This window comes from Anarrhichthys ocellatus, unplaced genomic scaffold (assembly GCF_004355925.1).
Source record: "Anarrhichthys ocellatus isolate YVR2014 unplaced genomic scaffold, GSC_Weel_1.0 scaffold51, whole genome shotgun sequence".
NCBI classification, from domain to species: domain Eukaryota; kingdom Metazoa; phylum Chordata; class Actinopteri; order Perciformes; family Anarhichadidae; genus Anarrhichthys; species Anarrhichthys ocellatus.
In genome coordinates this window covers 1893992-1916165 of record NW_022280081.1, presented here as the reverse complement: position 1 = coordinate 1916165, position 22174 = coordinate 1893992, and the positions used below count along the sequence as shown (strand labels likewise).

The 22174-nt window shown below is 42.2% G+C and overlaps 3 protein-coding genes across 3 annotated transcripts in view; 2 read left to right on the top strand and 1 right to left on the bottom strand.

Moving 5' to 3' along the window:
- sestd1 (SEC14 and spectrin domains 1) overlaps positions 1–6743 on the top strand; it is a 20376-nt gene extending 13633 nt beyond the window's left edge. The window contains exons 11-19 of the mRNA XM_031870119.1: positions 609–731; positions 1604–1798; positions 2150–2264; positions 2361–2529; positions 3309–3390; positions 3510–3632; positions 3777–3968; positions 4188–4291; positions 5038–6743. Of these exons, the coding sequence (XP_031725979.1) occupies positions 609–731; positions 1604–1798; positions 2150–2264; positions 2361–2529; positions 3309–3390; positions 3510–3632; positions 3777–3968; positions 4188–4291; positions 5038–5290 (1356 nt within the window). The 3' untranslated portion in view covers positions 5291–6743. The remainder of the gene's footprint in view (positions 1–608; positions 732–1603; positions 1799–2149; positions 2265–2360; positions 2530–3308; positions 3391–3509; positions 3633–3776; positions 3969–4187; positions 4292–5037) is intronic.
- On the bottom strand, positions 4710–10587 carry dnajc15 (DnaJ (Hsp40) homolog, subfamily C, member 15). The gene is made up of 6 exons (XM_031870120.1): positions 10275–10587; positions 9108–9159; positions 8794–8867; positions 8532–8608; positions 8332–8402; positions 4710–7352 (listed from the first exon to the last, which is right to left on the bottom strand). Exons 1-6 carry the CDS (start codon positions 10380–10382, stop codon positions 7282–7284), a joined length of 453 nt encoding a protein of 150 aa, XP_031725980.1. The 5' UTR covers positions 10383–10587; the 3' UTR covers positions 4710–7281.
- Positions 10588–15001: 4414 nt separating this feature from the next.
- Positions 15002–18327, top strand: rpl8 (ribosomal protein L8). The gene is made up of 5 exons (XM_031870086.1): positions 15002–15335; positions 15451–15592; positions 16798–17016; positions 17152–17267; positions 18131–18327. The coding sequence occupies exons 1-5, from the start codon at positions 15198–15200 to the stop codon at positions 18287–18289; spliced, it is 774 nt and encodes a 257-aa protein (XP_031725946.1). The 5' UTR covers positions 15002–15197; the 3' UTR covers positions 18290–18327.
- The last annotated feature ends 3847 nt before the right edge of the window (positions 18328–22174 follow it).

Sequence of the window (22174 nt, the reverse complement as noted above, 5' to 3'; positions counted from 1 at the left end):
AGAGAGAGAGAGAGAGAGAGAGAGAGAGAGAGAGAGACACAGACAGACAGACAGACAGACAGACAGACAGACAGACAGACAGACAGACAGACAGACAGGAGGTTTTTAACAAATTAGCAGGAGTCTGAGTGCCAAAATATGGACACCGTGAGAAAGATAAGACTCTGCCAAACGCAGTAATGTGTTTTTTATGTTTATGGTGTTAAAAATGTGAGCTCCAGAGCAATATACAAAACTGGTACCGTCTGCTTTCTTTGAGAAATGAGTGGTCAGATTTAACATGGAGTCTAATGGAGCAGTTGGTTGGAGTTCATGTCGCTCTGTGGCTCTTTGAGCCAAATGTGTAAGTCCGTTGGATTCCATAGACACTTTACTGCAACCAGCACAACATTTCCAAGCTTTTGTGCCACAAAGGCACACTGAATTAATGGTGGTTGAGTTCATTCATATAGCTGCTTCAGTTTCTGAGCCCTGGTTTCCAAACCGTGCGAGTGCTCCAGCTATGAGTTGGAGGGGAGAAAATTAATGGGACCGGCGTCTCCCACTTGCTCCCTCTAAAGCATATCACTCAGTGTGTGTTGTGTGTTTTCTCTCCCTCTTCATCTCAGGTGGTCACCTGGCTGCAGGGTCCAGGTTCAGAGCTGCTGAAGACTCAGCAGGCGATCGGGGACTCGATGCGAGCGGCTCAGGCCCTGCAGCAGAAACACGAGGAGATCGAGAGCCAGCACAGTGTAATGCAACGCATCGAGGAAACACACACACACACACACACACACACGCACACACACACACACACGCACGTCATCATGTGACAAGCACATTGATGAATCAGATTTGGGGTTAAATACATATCTGAGTAGAGTTTTGACCATGAAGAAGTCCGCCAGAAACAAATTCACTCTTAATGCATTTCACATATCACTTTCATGTTGGGGTTTAAGTGATTGATACCATCAGCAGCATAAAAAAACGTTCACTAAAAGTCTGTTGTTTGTGCCTTGATGTGCAACTTTTTATGCTGCTGTCTTGACCGTGAGTCCCTCGTAAAAGAGACTTTAAATCTCAATGGGAATATACCGGTAAAATAAATGTTGGATGACATTTTTTTAAATCTTCATCGCTGTTGGCCGACTTACAGCAATATCCCTTGAATCGACTCAACAAACATTAAAGGACCATTTCCATTTCTTGGCCAGGAGAGATCACACCCTACAGTCAAGACTCAAATTAAACAAACCGTCTCCGGCCTTTATGCTAAGCTAAGCTAATTGTTTCCAGACTCCAACTTCACATTGGACTCACAAATCTGAGGGTGGTCTCGATCTTCTCAGCAAGGCCAATAAACTTATTTCATAACATGTCAAACTCTCCTCTTGAAAATTCCTTTTCATGGTATATTTACAGATTTTACCGCTCAGTCAGAGTGGACTAAATATTAGCAACTTTTCTCAGTAAATTGCCCACACAATTCAACCTTAACCTTAGTGAAAGCAGCATTTATTGCATGACAGTTGTATTAGAAGTTTTAGCTAGGTGTACCTAAACGGTGTAGGCTAGTTCTGTATTGTGTCGGGCTCATTCTGGGTCTGTGTGTTCTGTACAGGAGTGGTTTGCGGTGTATGTGGAGTTGAACCAGCAGATCGCTGCCTTGCTCAGTGCCGGCGAGGAGGAGGAGGTGTTGGAGCTGAAGGCGCTGCAGCAGCAGCTGAGCGACGTCTGCTACCAGCAGGCTGCTCAGCTGGAGGGTCGACAGAACGTCCTGCAGGCGGCGCAGGGCTTCCATGGAATCACGCAGGAGGTAAGCACACACACGCGCACACACACACACACTCTGCATAAGCTTGCTGGATGTTCAAACTGTAAACAGCCTCCAAAAAAAGGAACTTTTTGCACATCCAGTACAGAGATAGGTCCCGGACTATTTAGCCTAGCTTAGCACAAAGACTGTGGATGGAGGGAAACTGCTAGCCCCATCAAAAGTGAAAAAAATTTGCTCTTCAGGAGGTAAACTGATGGATCACATGTTGTTCTTTCCACAAACTAAAACCAGAATGTTCCATGATGAATCCGAATGTGGATCAAGTGGCATGAAAATATAAGTGTATGTTAATTATTCTGAACAGTTAAAGCTCTGTGTCCCCCTCTGCAGTTGTCCCAGCAGTTGGACGGCCTGCTGGGCATGCTCTGTGCTGACGTGGCTCCATCTGACGGAGCTTCGATTCAACAAAACCTCAAGCTGTTGGAGGAGAAGCTGCAGACTGTCGGTCCGTGCTCTACGAATGATAAAGCTTGTCCTCTGAAATGATAATGCTTTTTTGAGGCGTTAATCGAAGTGTGTGCGTCTACGTCTATCCGTGCAGAGGCAGGTCTCGCTTCTCTGCGTCAGAAGGGGGGGCTGTTAATGGAGCAGATGTGCACCCAACCGCCGTGGCCTCTGGAGGAAGCGGAGGAGACTCCAGCTGGGGATCAGCAGGACAACACTCAGCACGTCCAGACCGTGATGGAGGAGATGCAGCTCCGCAAGCAGAGGTAGCTGTCTTTTCTTTTTCTGTTCAAAGCGGGGAGCAACGTGGGGTTGATGATACTTGAACATGATACAAACTTCAATTGTTTTAGATAAAGTCTACTGCTGAACTAGATGATCAGATTTAGGCACCTGGAGTATTTTGCTTACATTCCACAACTACAGCTCCCAGGAGTCTTTCGATTTTTACTGTACGTTAAGACCAATAGTTGATCAATCAAATTTTTATTTGTATAGCAACTTTTTGGTTTTAAAGTAAAAGCTTGAAAGGGAAACAAGACTTTTGTTTCTAGATTATGCATTTATTGGGTCACTCTCAATTTTTTTATGTATGTAACATGCAAACTGTGCGACTGTTAAAGCTATTGCAGACATTTTCCTCCCTACCTGTTGAGGTCCTGTGGTAGGACTTTTTGCTAATGCTAATGTTGCACGGAGTAAAACACATTTACAACTACAAGTATACAACCACTGGTCAGATTTTCATCAAATTTCCAATGTCATTCCTGCTCCTCAGAGGATGAACTCTTTTCAATTTGAATGTGACCAAGACTTTCCCTCTAATGCCCACCCCTCCCTCCCTCCCTCCCTCAGGAGAAAGTTGACATTTTTAGCTCCACTACAGGTGAAACACTTGAGAATAGATAAATCCTCAATATGTCATTCATTTTATCCAACTCTTTCATATTAATGCTGTAATGGACATTGCGGCTTCTAGGGGGCGATAGCGGCGCGATAAACTGTTAGTTAGGATATGTGAATGAAGCCTGTGTGTGTGTTTCAGGTGTGAGGACATGGTGGATGTGAGGAGGCTGAAGATGCTACAGATGGTCCAGCTGTTCAAATGTGAAGAAGATGCTTTACAAGTAGGACACAAAAACAACAACACAACCGACAATACTTCCTGTATTGATGAGATAATCATGTGTGTGTGTGTGTGTGTGTGTGCGTGTGTGCGTGTGTGTGTGTGTGTGTGTGTGTGTAGGCAGTGGAGTGGCTTGGCGAGCTGTTGGACGCCCTGTTGAAGACCCACGTCAGACTGGGTGACGACTCTCAGGAGACCAGGATCATGTTGGACAAACACAGGAAGTTTGTGGACGTCGCTCAGGTGAGACACCTCCAGACAACTCTTAGGATACTCAAATAATAAATGTAAAACTGTCAACTCTAAGAGTCAGAAAAAATAATGAATTGATGCTGAAAATGATAACGGACTCTCTGTTTGTCTCCGTCTTCCCGTCTCTTCCTGCAGAGCACGTACGACTACGGCCGTCAGCTGCTGCAGGCGACCGTCGTCCTCTGTCAGTCCCTGCGCTGTACGACGCGCTCGTCCGGAGACACTCTGCCGAGACTCAACCGAGTCTGGAAGCAGTTCAGCGTCAGCGCTGAGGAGAGACAGCAGAGACTGGAGCTGGCCCTGAACTTCCACACTGCCGCCGAGAGGGTGAGACGGGATGAAAGAGAAAAGACCTCACCATTTAAAAAAAAATGATGTCTCAGGTGTTGCAGCAGCAGTAAACATTTTTTTAAAAAGGCATGTGCAGTCGGGGCACTTGTTGGTGGTCTTTTCAGTGGAAGCAGCTATAATCAACGTCGCACAGGGACCCCGGCACACCGCTGTAGCTACACAGATGTCGAAAGTTAGATTTTTACTGTGTTTCAGGTGTTACAGCAGGAATGTGTGGACCCAGAGTCTCTGGATGAAGTCGATTCTTCTGGGAAAACTCTGCTGGACAGACTGACCTTGCCTGTTATCTTTCCCGATGGGTACGAACACACACACACACACACACACTGACGTACGTTCCCTGGAGTCTAAACACTACTAAGCACTACATGCCTAACTCCAACCCTATCCTTAAAGGGACAAGATAAGAGATTGGGAGCATTTCGATTGCCGCTCCACAGCTCTCAACATGGCGACATCTGAGCCGGCGGCTAGCAGCTTTATCACCTTTAACATATTCACCTTTTATGTTTAAGGATATCGGGAACGTGTTAGCAAACAGCTGTTTATTGACAAATATATATATGGGGCAACATTAGCATTCATTTGGATTTTTAAGTCCAATTTTCCCTCTCTTTTAGCTCTGTTTTGGTCTCTACCGACTCCTGAGGGAAACATCTGGCTCTGTAGCTGCTAAATGCTACACTGTGTTCACTAACTGTGTCTGTCAGCTGTTTGGTGCTGAGCAGGTTGTATACAGTGGGTTTTTAGAGCTTTGTAACTGAAAACAGCTGCAATGAGAGCAGCAAGAGTCTCTGGTTGAAAGGCGCTTAAAGCACGGTGCCTTGGTAGCTGAATGTTAGTGTTGTGCCACATAACGGCAACTCCCCTGGTTTGATTACAAGTAGTCATGTGAGCCATTGTTGATATAGAGATATTGATTATTGCTGCTTATAAGCGTAAAATTCAATCACCTTTTTTTTCGTGCCCACTCAGAAGGCGACTCCCCATAATGTGACACACACTTCATATGATACAGACTCCTAACTCAAAATCCTTGTTTCAGGACTGAGCAGTACTTCGGGAGTCCCAGCGACACGGCGGCAGCGGCGGAGGGTGTCAGGGAGCGCCTCCTGCTGGTTGAGGAGCGACGGCTGCAGCTGCAGGAGGTGGAGCTTCATAATGACGAGGAGGAGGAGGTGCTAAACGGGCAGGAGGCGCGGCTGGACGTGATCGGCGAGAAAGAGGAGGAGGAGGAGGAGGCAGCGGCGGCGGGGCAGCAGGATGAAGACTTAGAGAGGACCACGCAGGACTGCTAATGGACCGCTGTCGGCGTTAAACAGAGCTCATTAACGAAAGGCAGCTCATTAAATTCCACCAAAACCTGCGACCGGTTGCTTCTGTCTTCCAGCAGCTTTCCATCAGCCTCACTGCTTACCCTTCCTGAAAGATGGGAGACATGTTGGATGTGATCCTGTCACTCCGATCAGCAGAAACTGAGAGGGCTCTACCGCCGTCTGCTTTGGGAAAACAGCGCCCTCCAACTGTTTTTTTGCCGTTACGCCATCCGGTAGAACTGTAAAATACTGGAATTATTAATATTCATATCTCTGGATGCTCTGTTGACGACAGCTCGACTGTGAAATAATGTTTGGATAAGAATTCTTCTAATGTACAGCTAACGCCACCTCATCTTTCCCAGCATGCCTTCCCATGCTTTTCCCACTTGTTCACCTAAGTGGGTGGAGCTTCCATGGTGCTACCGCGGTTACCAAGGTTTCTGTCTGTGCCTCCCTCAACCTCTCGGCTTTCTTGCTTCCTCATCCCCCTTTTATTTCCCTCCCCCGACAGAAGATTAACTCGTTGGCCTGTACAGGAAGGGGCGGAGCCACAGTATATCAGGTGTGCAGCGCCATAGACTCGTCAGGTGACGGGCTGAATGACATGTACAAATGAGCATAAGCATGGCAACTTGTGGAGACAGCTACTAGTCCCAAAGAGCAACAACAACCAGCTTAAAGTAAAACATTTCTATTATTAGTGAAGTTCCTACATTGAGTCTCCTTTGAAGTTGAACTTTATGGTTCCCCTTTAAATGTGGGGACACAGCATGTTGCACCTTAAACAAGATATTTTATTTCTGCCTTCTAAGACCAAAGGATGAGGATGACCCGAGGATATATCCCGGAAAAAAGTAACAAACTAAGTTGCCTGAGTTTGGCCAAATAATGTAATGTATTCAATTTAGAGCATTGATTATTGAATTATGTGCACAAATTCATTATTTTCTCTCCCGGACTCTGTATCTTGGCAATTACAGATTTGACCAAATGAATACTCGAGTGGAAACACACAGAAAGGAGGAAGAGATTGATTTATAGAGAAGATTCACTTCAACTCGAGTTCGGCTGACTGGACGTTTCTTGAAATGGTCTGTGGGACTTGTAGTTGTAACATTAGTGTTTCCATGATGCTTAACATCTTTCAAGGACCCAGAGGCTCTGACCACTTCGCTGTTCTAAATAAGCTCGCTGCCTTCATGACATGAAAATCAAACCTGTGCCGCTTTTTTCTGATCCAGACTGAAATCAGAAAAGGACAGATTCCTTTTTCTATTTATTTTCACTTTTTTTAAGCAAAGCCGTGACTGGTTGGTGTTTTTGACCAACAACTGCTGCTGTAAATGTAACCGCTAAATACTGCGTCTTGCTCTCTGTCCAATAATGTATACATATGACATCATCCTCTAAATAAAGAAGCATTTTAAAGTTGCTGTCCGAGGTGTTTTTTGTTATTTGTCTGAAGCTCACTCAACCACAGTCACTCATTCTAAACTGTAAATGTTTTCAAATAGTTTATTTTAAAAAATGTGTTTCACCACTTCCACACTAACTGTTAAAACATGGACATATTTTAATGCAACATTGTCCTGCTCCTTAAATAGATTACATCATTACATTTTAGCTTCACATGCTTCCATTTGTACACTTTATACAACCTGTTTCTTGTTGATGTACAACAGCTACCACTAGAGGGCGACTGTTCACCCAGACGTTCCCTCAGCTGTAACACCTAAACTATTCAAAATGAGTACATGGGAATGTGTCAAGACATTTCAAGGCAGTAACCTTCACCCTTGGTTGACATACATATTTATATGTTCACAATGTTGACAAATTAACTTTGGATAAATAACGCTGAGAAGGAAACAGATTTTTTTGCCTCCAGGAGCCGGAGTGGATGCCTTGGTGTTGACGTTGGCTCAGAGCCACAGAGCGGAGATCTTTAAAGTGTTCGTTAACTGTGCAGGTCATCGCCGGTTCTCCTTGTCCAAAAGGTCTTTGGCCTCGTTGATCTTAGCGGCCAGATATGGTGACCCGCCTGCACACACACAAACAGTCTGATTCCGTGATCACTCATTTAACACACAACCATCCACAAGGTCTTTGGCCCGGGTCAATGGGTGATACGTCAGTATGAGGAATTGGACATAGAACTCTTCTTATAAAAGCAATAAATACATGTCACCTTCTGGTACGACGCCTAGGCTACTTACGGATTTATTTCTTCTCTATTAACTTTACGTCATGCACATTTTTCTCATTTTAAAGTGTGTATGTGTAATATGGCCGCTCTGGGTGTTATGTATTTGATCTCCAAATGTGAAACAAAACTTTTTTGTATTCATGTTTTTATTAAGGCCTACATGTGCCAGATTTCTAATGTATATGTCAAGCCCTAAAGACTATTCTGTAAAGTTACGTATTGTCCCCATCAGATACTTTAACTATGCATGAACAACTTCTATAAACAGTTTCTGCTCAGATTGTGCAGAATTTGTGACCATTTACATGTATTCATGTCACAGTTTATGTAATCTGACTCACGGGATGTAGACTGCCTGCCATTGGTTCTTTCGGTGGATAGTTGTAAACGTATACAAAGGATATGTTTACAACATTCACTGTCTAACAGACACATTTTTGCCCGTCCAGTGAGCTCCAGAGTCCAAGTATAAAAAGGGTTCACCTCTAGGGCACCAATGATCAAATTAGGTTTATCTTTTTTTAAACAGTAAAAGTCGTATCACATATATTGTGTGGCAAGTTTTTTTTTCTGCACGGATTAAGCTATCAATGCCAGGACTCGCCTCACCACGTGCAAATGTTCCACCAAAACAACTTCCCTCTATTTTGATTGGTTTTAATAAATACTAACAACCCAGGGTGGCTTTTCTTCCCCCTTAGTGCAGAATTATGAGGGATTCAGCCAGACCTTCCTCCAGCACTGGCACAGCGCTAACTGCAGTCTTACAGACATCTGACTTTCTGTCACTTTGACGGTCAGAGTTTAGGCTCACCTTTATCTGGATGGTTCAGGACCATCATGCTCCGATGGGCCTCGCGTACCTTGGCCTTAGTGCTGACTGGGCTGGACAAAATAAACAAATAATACATCTATGTGAGCAATCATCCTGTTACTCTGAGCAGTGAGTCACACACACACTGAAGGACTTTCAGATAACATTTAAGAGATATAAAACACAACACATCTTATTACCCGATGCCGAGAACGAGGCTGGCCTCTCGTTTGGACATCTTCTGCTCAAAACCTCCTTTGTAATACGACGAGAAAGCCTGTGGTGACAGAACAGGACTAGAGCTTTGATTTTCAATTTCCAGAGGTTTCTCTATATATTCTTTTCTGAGGTATCGCAAGAGTTTCTTTGAACCATCTACAACGTGCACAACAAAAACAAACAGGAATAGGTCTGGATGGTAAACATCACGGCTGATGTACAGGAGGTGAAATAATGACTCACGGATGAGGGCATCTTCCTGACGGTTTCAGAGAAGACCTGCCCAAGAGGCTTCCACAGCTGGAATGCATAGCGGCCTGTGGATCAACATTCATGGAACAGTTTAAAGACAAACACATCTTCTAAATGAAAAGGGAGCAACAAAAGCAAAGCAGAAATCTGAATGGAAAAGTCTCACTTAAAAATAACATTAGATGGCACGAAGGGGTCAACATTTTAGCAATGAGTGAAAATAAGCCGAAACCTGGAAAAGAATAGTGCACATGCAGATAATGTTATCTTGGCAAATTACTGATCTTATATCAAACTGTTCTTACCCGCAAAACCTGCAGCAGCCACACCGAGACCAACTGCGATCAGAGTCCCTCCCTGTCAACAAAACACCCGTCACACAACACAGGTTCTTAAAGAGAGAGCAGTGAGCCACGCTCTACAAAAAATAAACCTGATGGATAATCGTTTGTGGAAAAGAAAATAAGTGCTCCAATAAAACTTGGTATACTTTAATGAGTACTTAAATTAGCAAGTAAATAGATGGAATTCCAATGGAATACTACATTTCCTATTTAGATTTTAAGAAAACTATTTTCACAAAGGCTTTTTTTCTGCCATGTTTATATTTTCTATTCTCAGGATCTCTTCCATTTTGGCCTCTACGATTACTTAATAATGTGCCATACTGATGATATTTAGTGACTTAACACATCTAGATTGTGTTGTGTCAATAAGTTGTACGAATGATTTTATAACTATAAAGATTGTGCAGCTATCGAAATTAAAGTCATGAAGACGCCTCAATTTTATGAATATTATGAATTATTTTCCACAAAAAAAAGGTGTTTCTATCCCTTGTGAAGAGTTATTCTCCATCATAAGAAACGTTAGTACAACATAGATCTATCCACAATCGTATTATATAACTGTTATATATATACATACTGCAGGGTGAGCATCGTATGTGCACGCAGGGTAACATCTTTTGATTTAGGCATAGTAATATGCAAAATAAAAAGAATGTTAAGTACCTGATGCAACATGGAGGTAGCTGTTAGCTATTAAATGGCAGGACATATTATGCATTAGTGTTATATGATAAGAGCTCGTGACGTTGCATTTTGTTCACCTGAATCGATATTCAAAAGGCATTAATCATGTTAAGTTTCTCATTAGTAGTAACGTTAGTATTACTGTGTGTACCAACTTGTCCTAAAAGATAAAAACGTAACGCTATATTAAACCATCGGTCAGCGGTAAAAAAATTAATAAAAAAACACAAAATGACCCACTATTAAAAGGAGCTTTAGCAGCTAGTTAGCTGTAGTAAGTTAGCTAGTTAATACACCTGGCGCTATTGCGACAGTCGTGACGTACCGTTACGTTAGCGGTCACTGAGGTTACGTAACACACACATTAGCAGGTACAAACCAGCCTGGTTTAGTTTAATTCACTCCACAAAGGCCTGCAGCGGGAAAACAAATACTTGCCAGTCGTCTGTCTGTATCTGTGTCGCTCCTGGGGTTCGTTTTAGGAGAATATTCAGCGTATCGCATTATGTCTCCTCCGTCAACGGTCACTCTGCCGGCGTTCGCCATGTTGCTTCAACGACGAATGTCAAAATCACGTGATTCAACGATACAGCATCCGCTTTAAACTTTCAAAATAAAACTCAACGACCGAAATGCGAAGCCCTAAGTAACTTCCTGTCTCGTATCCAGCATCTTTGGGAGCTTCAGGAGCTCAATGCAACCTGATTTTTTGCCAGTTTTTCAGGGTTGCTAGTGGTAAAAAATGTGTGATAACATTGCAGCAATGGTAGCTTTCTATGTGCTATCGCTCCCCTTTTCATCACTCCATTGTTACAATTTTTCCATATTTTTTGCCAGCATAGAGGGTAACCTACACAGAATATCATGAAGTAATATATCAATGTAAATCTTAGACACAATTCTATCTAACAGTTACATTTTAATGACATTGAGGACAACAGAATTTGACCTCCAATGCTGCAATTGGGCAAACGTCCTATTGATCTGACGTGCCTATGCATGGGTAGTTCCAAAAAAGAGCTTTAAAATGATATTACATGAATAACAACAATAACATTTCTCATCAGAATGAACTTAACTTTGTGAAGTTTGTTTCTGATGGAATGTTTGATGTAATATGTGAAAATAATGTGCCCTATTTTCATAAAAGCACAAAACTTGAACAGTTTGGGACCTAGGGTAAAGTTTTCTAATCTAATCTTGAACATTTTCAGAAATGGAGCCATCGCAAAAACGCCTCGTGGTGGCCATAGTGCCATTTCAAGTTCTGCCCTAACCAAATTATGCATTTTGCATCATCTCCTGAATCAAATATGATAACACCTTAAAGGGCATGTGTGCCCCTATGTGTTGGTGGTCAAGGATTACAATGAAACCACATACATCATAAACTGTTCAGGTGATTAATCAATGGGGAATTTGGTGACATTGTGAGATGGGAATCAAAGTCTCTAAGAACCTATGCTCGACTTTATAATATTGTGTCTGCATGTATGTTGTTTTAAAAACGACCCTTTTGTTCATTAACCCTGAAAATACATTGACTTTAAAGAGTATAACAATATTCAAATTGATCTTTACAACTTAGCTTAAAAAGAATGTGTCAAACACAAAGGTTTATTTAAAACATATATTTTAGAAACACTATTTTACTTCACACGTATCGCAGGAGCACTGAGGCTGGGTCGGGAGGCGGAGTAAGAGAAGAAAAAGATGAATAATGGTTCGACAGAAACTCTTGAATTTATTGACTAAACAGTATTACATGGAGTTTCAACCAAATAACAGATATTATTTTCTCAGTCTTTAAATTCTAGCTTATTCTAAGCGATTTTATTTTGATGTCAGATTCTTTAATCACCCTATTATTTAAAGTAAGGATAAGCATGCTATAGATACAGATTATATATCTGTATATTATATATATAGAACAGATTTAAAATACAATAGCGCACATTTGTTACTTTGCCTTTACATTATAGACTATGTCACTTTGTTTACATGTCAGAAGCTCTTACGTACCTTCTTCGTCCACAGTGAACAACAGCAGCTCAGGTGGTGGAGTAGGATTAAAGGAAAGTATGATAATGGTAAATAATAATTTAATAATTTGTAAATGTGTTTGGTCCTTGGGATTTTTCTTCAGATCAGTTTTCCAACAGTTGCTTCTCCAGAAGTTAGTTTCCAGGCGATCAGGGTTTTTTCAAGATTTCAGCTTTCCAGCAGAAAAGTTTTCACAGGCGAACTCGTGTAAAGTCCAAGTGCGAATGAGGATTCAGAGAGACCTGATGACCTGAGGTAACCTCGGTAGAGCGTCACCGTTCGGTTTCCATGACTTTCACTGACGTGCGTGCATGCGTGTGAGCGAGTAAGAGGGTTGATGGACGGTTAATGGATGATAAAACATCGTTGGACTGATTTTATCTGTTTCATGATGTGTCTCATCTTCATTTGCCTCTGCAGAAACTCCTGCAGCATCTCATACAAAGAAAAATGTCCTCACTACTTTATTGACAGATATTCAATTACATATCAAGAAATTACTTATTTGCCAACCGAGTAAAATCAAAGTAATAATATATTGTAATCTGAAAGGATTAATAACCACCAACCTGGTCATAACCTAGTTATTAACGATTAAAACTGACCCAATAGCCAACAGTTTGTATTATAAAATTAAACATAATATAATTAAAACTGTCGAATGGAAAATATTTGCTTCCTATACAGCTCCCTCATTTTTTAAATAGCTGATTAATACAGTCATGTGGAATATTGAATGATTCAGGTTTTGTGTTCGAGGACAAAGTTACCTTTAGCCAACATGATGACTAAACAAATGAAACGGAACAATAGTTCCAAAAACAAATAATTTCAACAAATATTGTACAAAGTCAGACAGAGATCATTATATTACAGGCTCTGCTCCGGTGTTGTAGAGACTCTTCTGGCAGACCAACTGTAAGATGTCATGAATGTCTTTGAGCTACAAGTAAAGGTTGTGTAAAAATGATTACTGATCTATTGGCCTGAGATCACTGATAATAAAAATAATGGAAGCGTAGCCTCGAGAAACGTTTTCCAAAGCATAACGATTCGTAGCTTGTTTCATATTATTTTAGACCAGTTTAGCACATGAATGATGGGGGATTACAAATGTGTTCCAGCAGTGGTTATTATCTTCCCTCAAAGCTGTAAAATGTAAATCTGATTTAGAGGTAACAGCAAATAACTACGTTCTCTTCTGACATACGTTCAGCTAAATGGCAGTTAAACTGGACACATAACGATCCTTCCATCATTCAGACAACTTCACACAATGCTGTGAGTTCATTTAGTTCATTTACTTTGTAAAACTGCAATTAAGCTTATTTTTTGTTTTGTTTTTACTTTGCACCATTAACACTAATTCCTGAAAGGAAATATTCAGAAATGCCTCTAAAACAATATATCAGGAGCTGCACTTTTGATCATCATGAACATCAGGTTTATATTTTTATCTAAAAAAAAGTACATCGTATCCATAACACTTAATCTATAGTATCAAAAATATGTCAACTAGCTTACATTAAAACTGCAGCGGGAATCAGTCATACAATACATTGTTTTAATGATTTCAGTTTGGTTTTGTTATCTGTGACCTGAATGAATCGACCGCTTCAGTTTGACAGATAGTCAGTAACCCTCATCTTGGCATCAAACATCAACTGAAGCATATGTCTTTTTATTTTTTGAGTATAATGAAATGATATTACATTAGTTGGACAGTATAATAACTTGTCCTCCATTGGGTGGTTAAATATTTAAAGATTCAGAAGTTCCTCTGAAAACCAGCATGCAGCAGGATCTGTTTACAGCTGCAGTGACATCTAGTGGCTTCAGCTGATCTCTCCAGTGTTGATGCTAAATCACAGCTGCAGTTTGTAGCTGCAGCTGTGATTTTGCTCCATGAAAAGCACCTAAAACCTCAGCTAGTCTGATGACAGAGCTGCAGCTCCCAAATGTTTAACGCAACATTGAGGTTGTTCTCCTACAAATTCATGGCTTTAATGAGGAACAATTCAGGTCACAATCCAGTGTTTCATGCGTGGCAAAATATTTTTTAATCACTTGTATCACAATGCAAGTTCAAACATAAACCTAGAGAATTCATTTCTCACGAAGGTTTTTGTATTATTTTGTATTTCTGCTTTATCAGAAATAAACAACAAAAAGTTAAATTTATTCTGATAAGAAATGTTGTTATTGTTGTTATTCATGTAATATATCATTTTTAAAGCTCTTTATGGTGGACGCATCCAAAGGCCCATCAGATAGGAAGTTAGTTATCGGGCATTTGATGCATTCAGAATTTGCCCTATTGCATCGTTAGAGGGCAAAGGTCAAATTATGTTGTCCTTAGCGTCATTCAAATGTGACTGGTATAGATAGATTATAGTTTAAGCTTTACAATGATATACGACTTCAGGATATTCTGTTATACTGGCTTTATTTGTAAAATAGCGAACAAATGTGGAAAAAATTGTAATAATGGAGTGATTGCTCTCGGACTATACCTATCGTTTTTACAGTTTTTTCAGGAAAAAAATAAACTTGTTTTTAGGGTTGAAATATTTCAAGAAGTTACACAACGTAGTCCTCCAACTCCCATCATCCACCGCGGTGATTTATCCGGAAGAAAACCTCCGCTTCTCCCTTGCACTTCCTCTTTCCGTCAACGGAGTTTAGGTATGACATCTACAGTCTGATTCCCATCCTAAAATCTGCTCTAAATCATGATTTTGTTAGTTCATCCACTGTAATACAACAGATCTAAATATTCGCTAAATGTATGAGAATAAGTTGTACTGAGTATTTTATTGGTAGACATATTTTGAAGCATTTAATTGTGGTTGTGAGTAGCTCCGTGATAACATGGTGCCGTAACGGCTAAAAGGCCGGTAGGCGCTACAAGCGGGAAGGGTCTGTGTTTTATCTTTTAAGTGAGCCGTTTACACAAGTTATATTTAATGTCTATGTATTTACAATTGCCAGTAAATTTACAGCAAGTTGCGCTGTTACTGTCAAACGATATCCCGCTGTATACCGTGACGTTAGCATACATTAGGTCACGGTGGCTAGCTTGCTATGCTGAGGATAGCTTCTAAGTGAAACATTTAGTTTGGAACATCAGGTTAAAGTTGCTCTTAACTGCTGTTTAGTAAACTCCTGTCATGGCTGCTTAATAACCTTCCCTTCAGAAAGTGAACTTGTTGAATGAAGTCAGTAATTAGCCATTAGCATTAGCCACAGGCCTCAAAGCTAGCACTCGCATGCCCAGCTGGTAAATAACGCTGTCTTGTGGTCTTGTTTCAGTACACGATGGGACGTGTGATCAGGGGACAGAGAAAAGGTGCGGGCTCCGTGTTCAAAGCCCACATCAAGCACAGGAAAGGTGCCGCTAAACTCCGTCACATCGACTTTGCTGAACGCCATGGTTACATCAAGGGGATCGTGAAGGTAAAGTTAGTTTAGCACTCAGACACGTTTTATAGGAGCAGATTGAAGTCCTCATACTTGTTGGTGAATGCAGACTGACGTTGTTTTCCTATGGTGGTCTACCCTCTCTTCTCAGGATATTATCCACGACCCTGGCCGTGGTGCTCCCCTGGCCAAAGTGGCCTTCCGTGACCCGTACCGATTCAAGAAGAGGACGGAGCTCTTCATCGCTGCTGAGGGCATCCACACCGGACAGTTCATCTACTGCGGCAAGAAGGGTACGAGGCTGAAAGTAGGCTCTCCTGGATCAGCATGAGGCAGATGAACACAGTACCTCAACTGTTTGGACTAGTCTGCTGTCCTAGCACTCCCAACGTGGTTCACATGTGACGGGGTCATTATAGATACAGTTGTTTTGCTTGCACGCCATCAAGCGATGGATTTGAAAAGCTATTTTTGCTTTAATGTTGAACTCAAAGTAAATCCACGACCATTTAAAGTTTTTTGTAAATGTTATTATGGCCGACTTGGTGAGATTGCAGTCACGATGTTAATGGAAAAAATATTTTGAAGGCTTAAACATTGAAATTGTCAGCACATTTGGATAGTAAACATTTTGGTGAATTTAGTTCACCTTCAGTGTTTTAAGTGCGTTCCTATTAATCCTGGAGTCCCACCGGGGTTTGAAATAGAAACATTTTGGACAAATTTCACTGCATCTGGCATCTTTCTGTTGGCTCTGTATGCTGTTATGATGCCTCAAAATCCTTTTAACATGAGTGAATCTCATGTTTACATTCAGTCTTGCATGTGGCAGCCTACAGGGAGTTGCATCCAAAGTAGTAAGGGTGCTCTGATCATGATTTTTGGTGCCGATCAACAGGGAGCAGTATAGTCTAATCAGATCACGGGGTCTGTTTGGAGTAATTTCTCCACGCCGGTCAATAAGCGATTCTGCTCTTTGTGTGCTTGATTCACTCTGGGCAGGAACATTAAAAAGGGTAGGCAAGCATTTGTTTATGTCGTATGAAATATATCCTTTTCTATTTTTAACTAGCAGTGTTGTTTCTTGCCAGATTAGCTAATGGAAAAAATAGATCAGTGAGGCGCCGAAGCTATTGGTGCAGATGACGAACCGGCTGTGGAGCTCCGCGGTGCCGGGCCTTCGCATGCATGCGTCTTCAGCTGTGTCGCTCTGAGCAGGAGAGAAAGCAAGCAAATGAGTATTGAACATGTTTGAACTTAGAATCGGTGCGTCATCTGATTGGCCTTTTATAGAGACCACCAATTAAACTTCTTAGAATGATCATCAGCTGATGACGATCGGAGCACCATTTCAAAGTTGTGTGATGGGATTGTTAGAATAAGGACAGAAATGGGTTCTTGTAAACCAGTGAAATTGAGGTCACATTGTTGGATGGAAGTGTAAGATGTTTCAGTGTGAAGCCCGTGCCTTTAAAATATATATTTTTTAATTCCACAGCTCAGCTCAACATCGGCAATGTCCTGCCCGTTGGCACAATGCCCGAGGGAACCATCATCTGCTGTCTGGAGGAGAAGCCCGGCGACAGAGGCAAGCTGGCCCGCGCATCAGGAAACTACGCCACCGTCATCTCCCACAACCCCGAGACCAAGAAGTCCAGAGTGAAGCTGCCTTCAGGCTCCAAGAAAGTCATCTCCTCTGCCAACAGAGCAGTTGTCGGTAAGGACCTCAGTGTGTCTTGCGGAGCTGATGTTTCCTCGTTGACACTTGGACGTAAAGTGACGATCAGCAGAATATGAGTGTATCGGTGCATTTTTTGACCAGCTCTGCCCTGTTTGTGTGTGTTTGTGAAAGGTGTGGTTGCCGGAGGTGGTCGTATTGACAAGCCCATCCTAAAGGCTGGTCGTGCCTACCACAAGTACAAGGCCAAGAGGAACTGCTGGCCACGTGTCCGTGGTGTGGCCATGAACGTAAGAGAACACGAGCACACTGCAGCAATGTTATCTGTGACGCAAACCAGGTACAACTGATTTTCTGAAGTCCACTAAGGATGAGGAACAGCTGAGAGAAGTGAGAGATGACGTGTAGACAGATGGCAATCTTGACTTAGTGGGTGCACGTATGAACGCATTTCATTTGGTTCATATTTTGCAAAATAGATCGTTCCAGTGGGAAGAGCTATCACTGGAATTTGCATTTTTTTGTTGTTGGTCCCATCAAACAGCTTTATTGGTAGGCTATGTTTTGCAGCATATCAGAATCTGGAGAAAGGGATGTTTCACGAGGAGGTGACCATAAGGCTTTAACGTCTTGTCATTTCTACATGGCTCCCCTCAAGTTCTCAATAGCTAATGAACTGTTTTCCAAACCTGTATTTTTTTATCTTGAAGAAGTTACAAGAGTTTTTCAGACATCGCACATGTTAAATCGAGCACATTTTGATGTGTGACGTGGGTCAGACTGCTCGTCTATGTAGAAGGCGGTGCCGACATGAGGACGTGGTCTTAATGTAGACGCGCGTTAGAGGGGTGGACCACTTTTTTACTTTATAGGATGGTGTTGGTTTCACCCTTGTGAGGGTCTTCATTTAAAAAAACAAAATCTGTCTCTCAAAGTGAAGCACCTTGTGACTGTAATGTCTTTAAAATATAACCACACACTGAATACAAGCTTGTTTGATGCCGGGTGTCTGGAGCTAATATTATGCACATTTTCTGCACTGAAAACAAGGCAAGGGGAGAGGAGGAAGTTTATTTTTGTTCCATCACTGTGAAGTCTCCAAGAACAAATGATGGTTCCTCTGACTAATGTCCCTTTTCTTCTCTCTGTGCAGCCCGTTGAGCATCCCTTCGGTGGTGGTAACCATCAGCATATTGGCAAACCCTCAACAATCAGGAGGGATGCACCTGCTGGTCGCAAGGTTGGTCTCATCGCTGCCCGTCGTACAGGCAGACTGCGCGGAACAAAGACCGTCCAGGAGAAGGAGAACTAAATCTGACTTTCTTGATAATAAAACGTGTTCCAAAAGAATCTGTTCAGTTTGTTCATTTCTGGGTCCAAACACAGGTCAGAGATTAACAAAACACCTTATTGTAGATCATCACGAATGTAATGATTGAACTCTGTTTAGCTCGTTAAATCATCGTCACAACAGAATAAAGCGGAGCTACTAAAAAACAGGATCACCTGTTTTTCTATTTCAAGTGTACTACGAACACAAAACAAGTTTCTGCTTCCAGATGGACAAATAGGATTTATTTACAGTTGTAATATAAACCAGGTTTGTGGGGCTTTTAAGGTTTTTTTTTTTTACATTAAAAAGATTGGTTTTGTAATTATCTTACAGTCAGACACTATGATGTTGGCTACTAATCAAACTACACTATTACAGCAGGTAATCTTCCATTTTGAGGATAGTATTGGATACATATATCTCGGACTGATACAGGACAATGTTGCAAAACATTCATCCGTTGAGATATTAGATTACACCAGTAGCTGGTATAGATTATGTACTGTTCAATACTAGAAAAGCACGAACTACAGCCGTTTGAAGGAATGTTGAGGTAGAATTTTTAAACTAGTACACTAGTCTGAGCTTGATGTCCCTGTATCAGGACACTTGTCAGCCCTCATGCCAGTGATGGATCTGTTCGTAGGCCGACTTAATAGCGCAGACATTCCAAAGTTTATTTGGAAAGGTTTTTGTGAGCCACTCAAAGATTAAGGTCGTCTTGTGGAACAAAGTGAGGGGATTGTTTTCCTTTGAAGGGATTTTAGACATGCAGAAGTTCTCCAGCATTTCTCAAGAAAAACTGAAAAAAATATTACAGAAGCATTAGGTATTTTCTTGAGACCAATTGAAGGCTGCCCCACCCCCCTCGAGTTGGGAACGACAATAAAATCCATGTCACATCAATAATGCTGAGGCTCTCCAAAGAGACAGACCTTTAAAAAACAGTCAAAGTTGAAGCAGCAGAGACATCGTGACTTCAGGTCTGTAGTAGCCAGTAACTCCAGAAACACTGGTTCCTACATTTCCCATAATGCAACTCAGTGGCAGGTACATCTTTCAAAGGCTGTATTGAAGGGTTGACGTCCTGAGTTCAAAACTTGCAAGCTGGTCTACACGGTCACATTTATAGAAACACTAATTTATGCCCGTTTATTAGGTACACCAAACTAAAACCAACAGTCTAATTCAACAGTACTGCGATACATTCTACCTTCACAACAGTTACGTTCTTGTTTTCACTGATTTGGAGGATGTAGTTTGTCGTGCTGCTGAACTGAATTACATTAAGAGTTATTTCTGTTATTTTGTCCAACCCACTTAGATCAATGGAGGCAGGATAAATAAGTTCAACTGCAGCACAAACTACATCCTCTAAAATAACATGCATTGGTTTTAGCTAGGTGTACCTAATAACCTGAACCCAAATTATCAGATGCAGAAACAAACAACTTCCAAACTTGGTTAATAAAAAAGTAAAAAAATTAATCTAGTTTGTGTGTATAGCTGCATGCTTTGTGGAAGAACGTTGGCAAAGCTTGGTGGTTGTTGTCCACAAGTAAAAATGAGACACGGGCAAGATTCCATGTTCTTTATTTGCTAAGGGCGCAATGCTTTTTTTGTTATATTTCTGTGCACAAAACACCTCACAAAGTGAAAGTCCACATCGCGACTGTAGCTCCAGAATTCAACGTCACACCATGGCCAAAACAAAAGTCGGCAAAAAACAGGGCGCAGAACTCTGTACAGTCAATATCTCCTTTAAAAATAACACAAGGACAAAAATGTTCCTCTTAAATCAAATTCTATTTTTTTTTGTGAAATACAACAAAATAAATTCTATAAAATAAGAGCAAAATATTTAAATATAATACGATGGGCAGAATATTTTCATTTGCAGGAGTATTTGGTATGTTTTAGACAAAAAAAAAAGAAAGAAAAAAATTCAAAAGAATACATGCATTCAAGTTACCAATTAAATTACAGTATTTACTGATGTTTACCTTTTACTCCTACAGAATTACAAATTAGCTCAAGTTGCAACATGACTAACCAGCCGCTATTCTTACGGTACAACCCTGCTGTGGGACCTGTTCTCCGTGGAGCCACAGGGCGAGGGTCTCACTGAACTCGACCAGCTCCACGGCAGAAAGGCAGCCGATGGGCAACGAGTCTGTCTACGACTAGGCTCTATTGAAGAGACGGAAGCAAACCACAGTCTATGCGACACCGGGTGACCCCAGTGCAGCGCTTCTGTTGCATATGTTTCATTTTTCAGAATTCCTAACGATGAAAGCTAAGCTGTCTATCCCACCAAAAAACGGACTGCCAAATGTTGAAGTTGGAGGATTATAATGTGCAATTGAAAAGCCACTTATTCATACATTGGTTCAAAATATCACCCTCATTGTAGATAGGGTAGATGAGTAGAAAAAAAACCCAAACAAAAGAACCTCAGGGTAACAGCACCCCTCTGGAGATGTGGATTAAGAACAGCTTTAGGTTGTTATGATCACAAGTCTTCCCTTGGGCTACACTATTCTGGTGAGAAGCCATGCTAAATGTTACAGCATATTAACTAGAGCTTCAAAAAGGATTGAATTAATTACCAGAACAAAAGAAAAGAAAAGAAAAAGAAAGGCAATGAGTTTCAGAACAATGTTGCATCACTGCTTTTTCACATCAACCAAAAACACCGTAAAAGTCCACCCAACCATTCCATCACACTAAAACCAACCACAGCTCGTGAGTTGATTTGGCATGGGTCATAAGGTTGCCAAGGAGCTTAAGAATAATAATATAATTATGATAATAACAATGCGTCCTTCTACAGTTGAATGACCAGTAACCGTCAGATGGTAGAACAAACTTTACTGCTGAGCATGGGTGATAAAACAAAGAGGAGTCGTTGTCTTCTTACAGTTTTTTGGGGCATTTTTCTTATTTATAATATCCACTTTTTTTTTTTTTTTTTTCATAATATCTGCGACATCTCCCAACAGCAAACCACACAGTTATGCTACTGGGGGATCTGAACAGTCAGAAACATTAACATACTATGTACACCTTTTCGTCGTGTAGACAAGCGCGTCAGCATCGTCAGCTCCGGGTGAATTTGTTTTTTTCTTTATTAGAACTCTTGTCCACTCCCCTCGACCTCTGCAGCCGCCAGCAGGCCCCATGTCGCACGGTCAGGCCGCTCCAGGCCAGGGGAGAGCGCCGCCCGGAGGTAGCCTGGAGAGGGGATGGGAGCCCTGGCTCTGCCCTGCCCTGGGGCTGGAGAGAGAGAGCGAGAGAGAGGGGGGAGAGAGAGAGAGAGAGAGAGAGAGAGAGAGAGAGAGAGAGAGAGAGAGCGAGAGAGAGAGCGAGAGAGAGAGCGAGAGAGAGAGCGAGAGAGCGAGAGAGCGAGAGCGAGAGAGACATAGAGAGAGCGAGAAAGAGAGAGGCCCGACAAGGAGCTCTGTTGACCGAAGGATGAGAGGAAGGAGAGCAGGACGATTGAGGCTCGAGGCACAGCAGAGGGGAGAGAGGGGGGGACGTTACTCCTTAGGCGGGGCAGGCGCTGGGGTAGTGGAGGAGGTGGTGGGCGCGGGGGCCGGGGCCGGGGCCGGAGCTGGGGTCGGAGCCAGAGCCGGGGTCGGGGCCGGGGCGACCTCCTCGGTGCTCTCCCAGTTCTCTTGTGCTCGCGGACCTGAGCCGGGAGTGGGACCAGGGCCTGGTGTGGGGGTGGTCTGGGCGGGGCCCGGAGTTGGGGCAGAGGCAGGACCAGGACGCTGAGGGTTGTTCATGTGCTGAGCAGCGGGCCCGGTGTACGGCTGCCCATGTGGGTGGTTGTTCTGTTCGGGGGGGGGGGGGGGGGGGAGG

Bases quoted from the DNA above. Each gene is read 5' to 3' on its own strand.
- rpl8 (XM_031870086.1), top strand. From the start codon at position 15,198: ATGGGACGTGTGATCAGGGGACAGAGAAAAGGTGCGGGCTCCGTGTTC. The intron at 15,593-16,797 runs GTACGAGGCTGA...TTAATTCCACAG, and splicing joins CATCTACTGCGGCAAGAAGG to CTCAGCTCAACATCGGCAAT. The intron at 17,017-17,151 runs GTAAGGACCTCA...TGTTTGTGAAAG, and splicing joins TGCCAACAGAGCAGTTGTCG to GTGTGGTTGCCGGAGGTGGT.
- dnajc15 (XM_031870120.1), bottom strand. From the start codon at position 10,382: ATGGCGAACGCCGGCAGAGTGACCGTTGACGGAGGAGACATAATGCGA. The intron at 9,160-10,274 runs GCAAGTATTTGT...TTTTGTTGACAG, and splicing joins CAGATACAGACAGACGACTG to GGAGGGACTCTGATCGCAGT. The intron at 8,868-9,107 runs GTAAGAACAGTT...GTTGATCCACAG, and splicing joins GGCTGCTGCAGGTTTTGCGG to GCCGCTATGCATTCCAGCTG.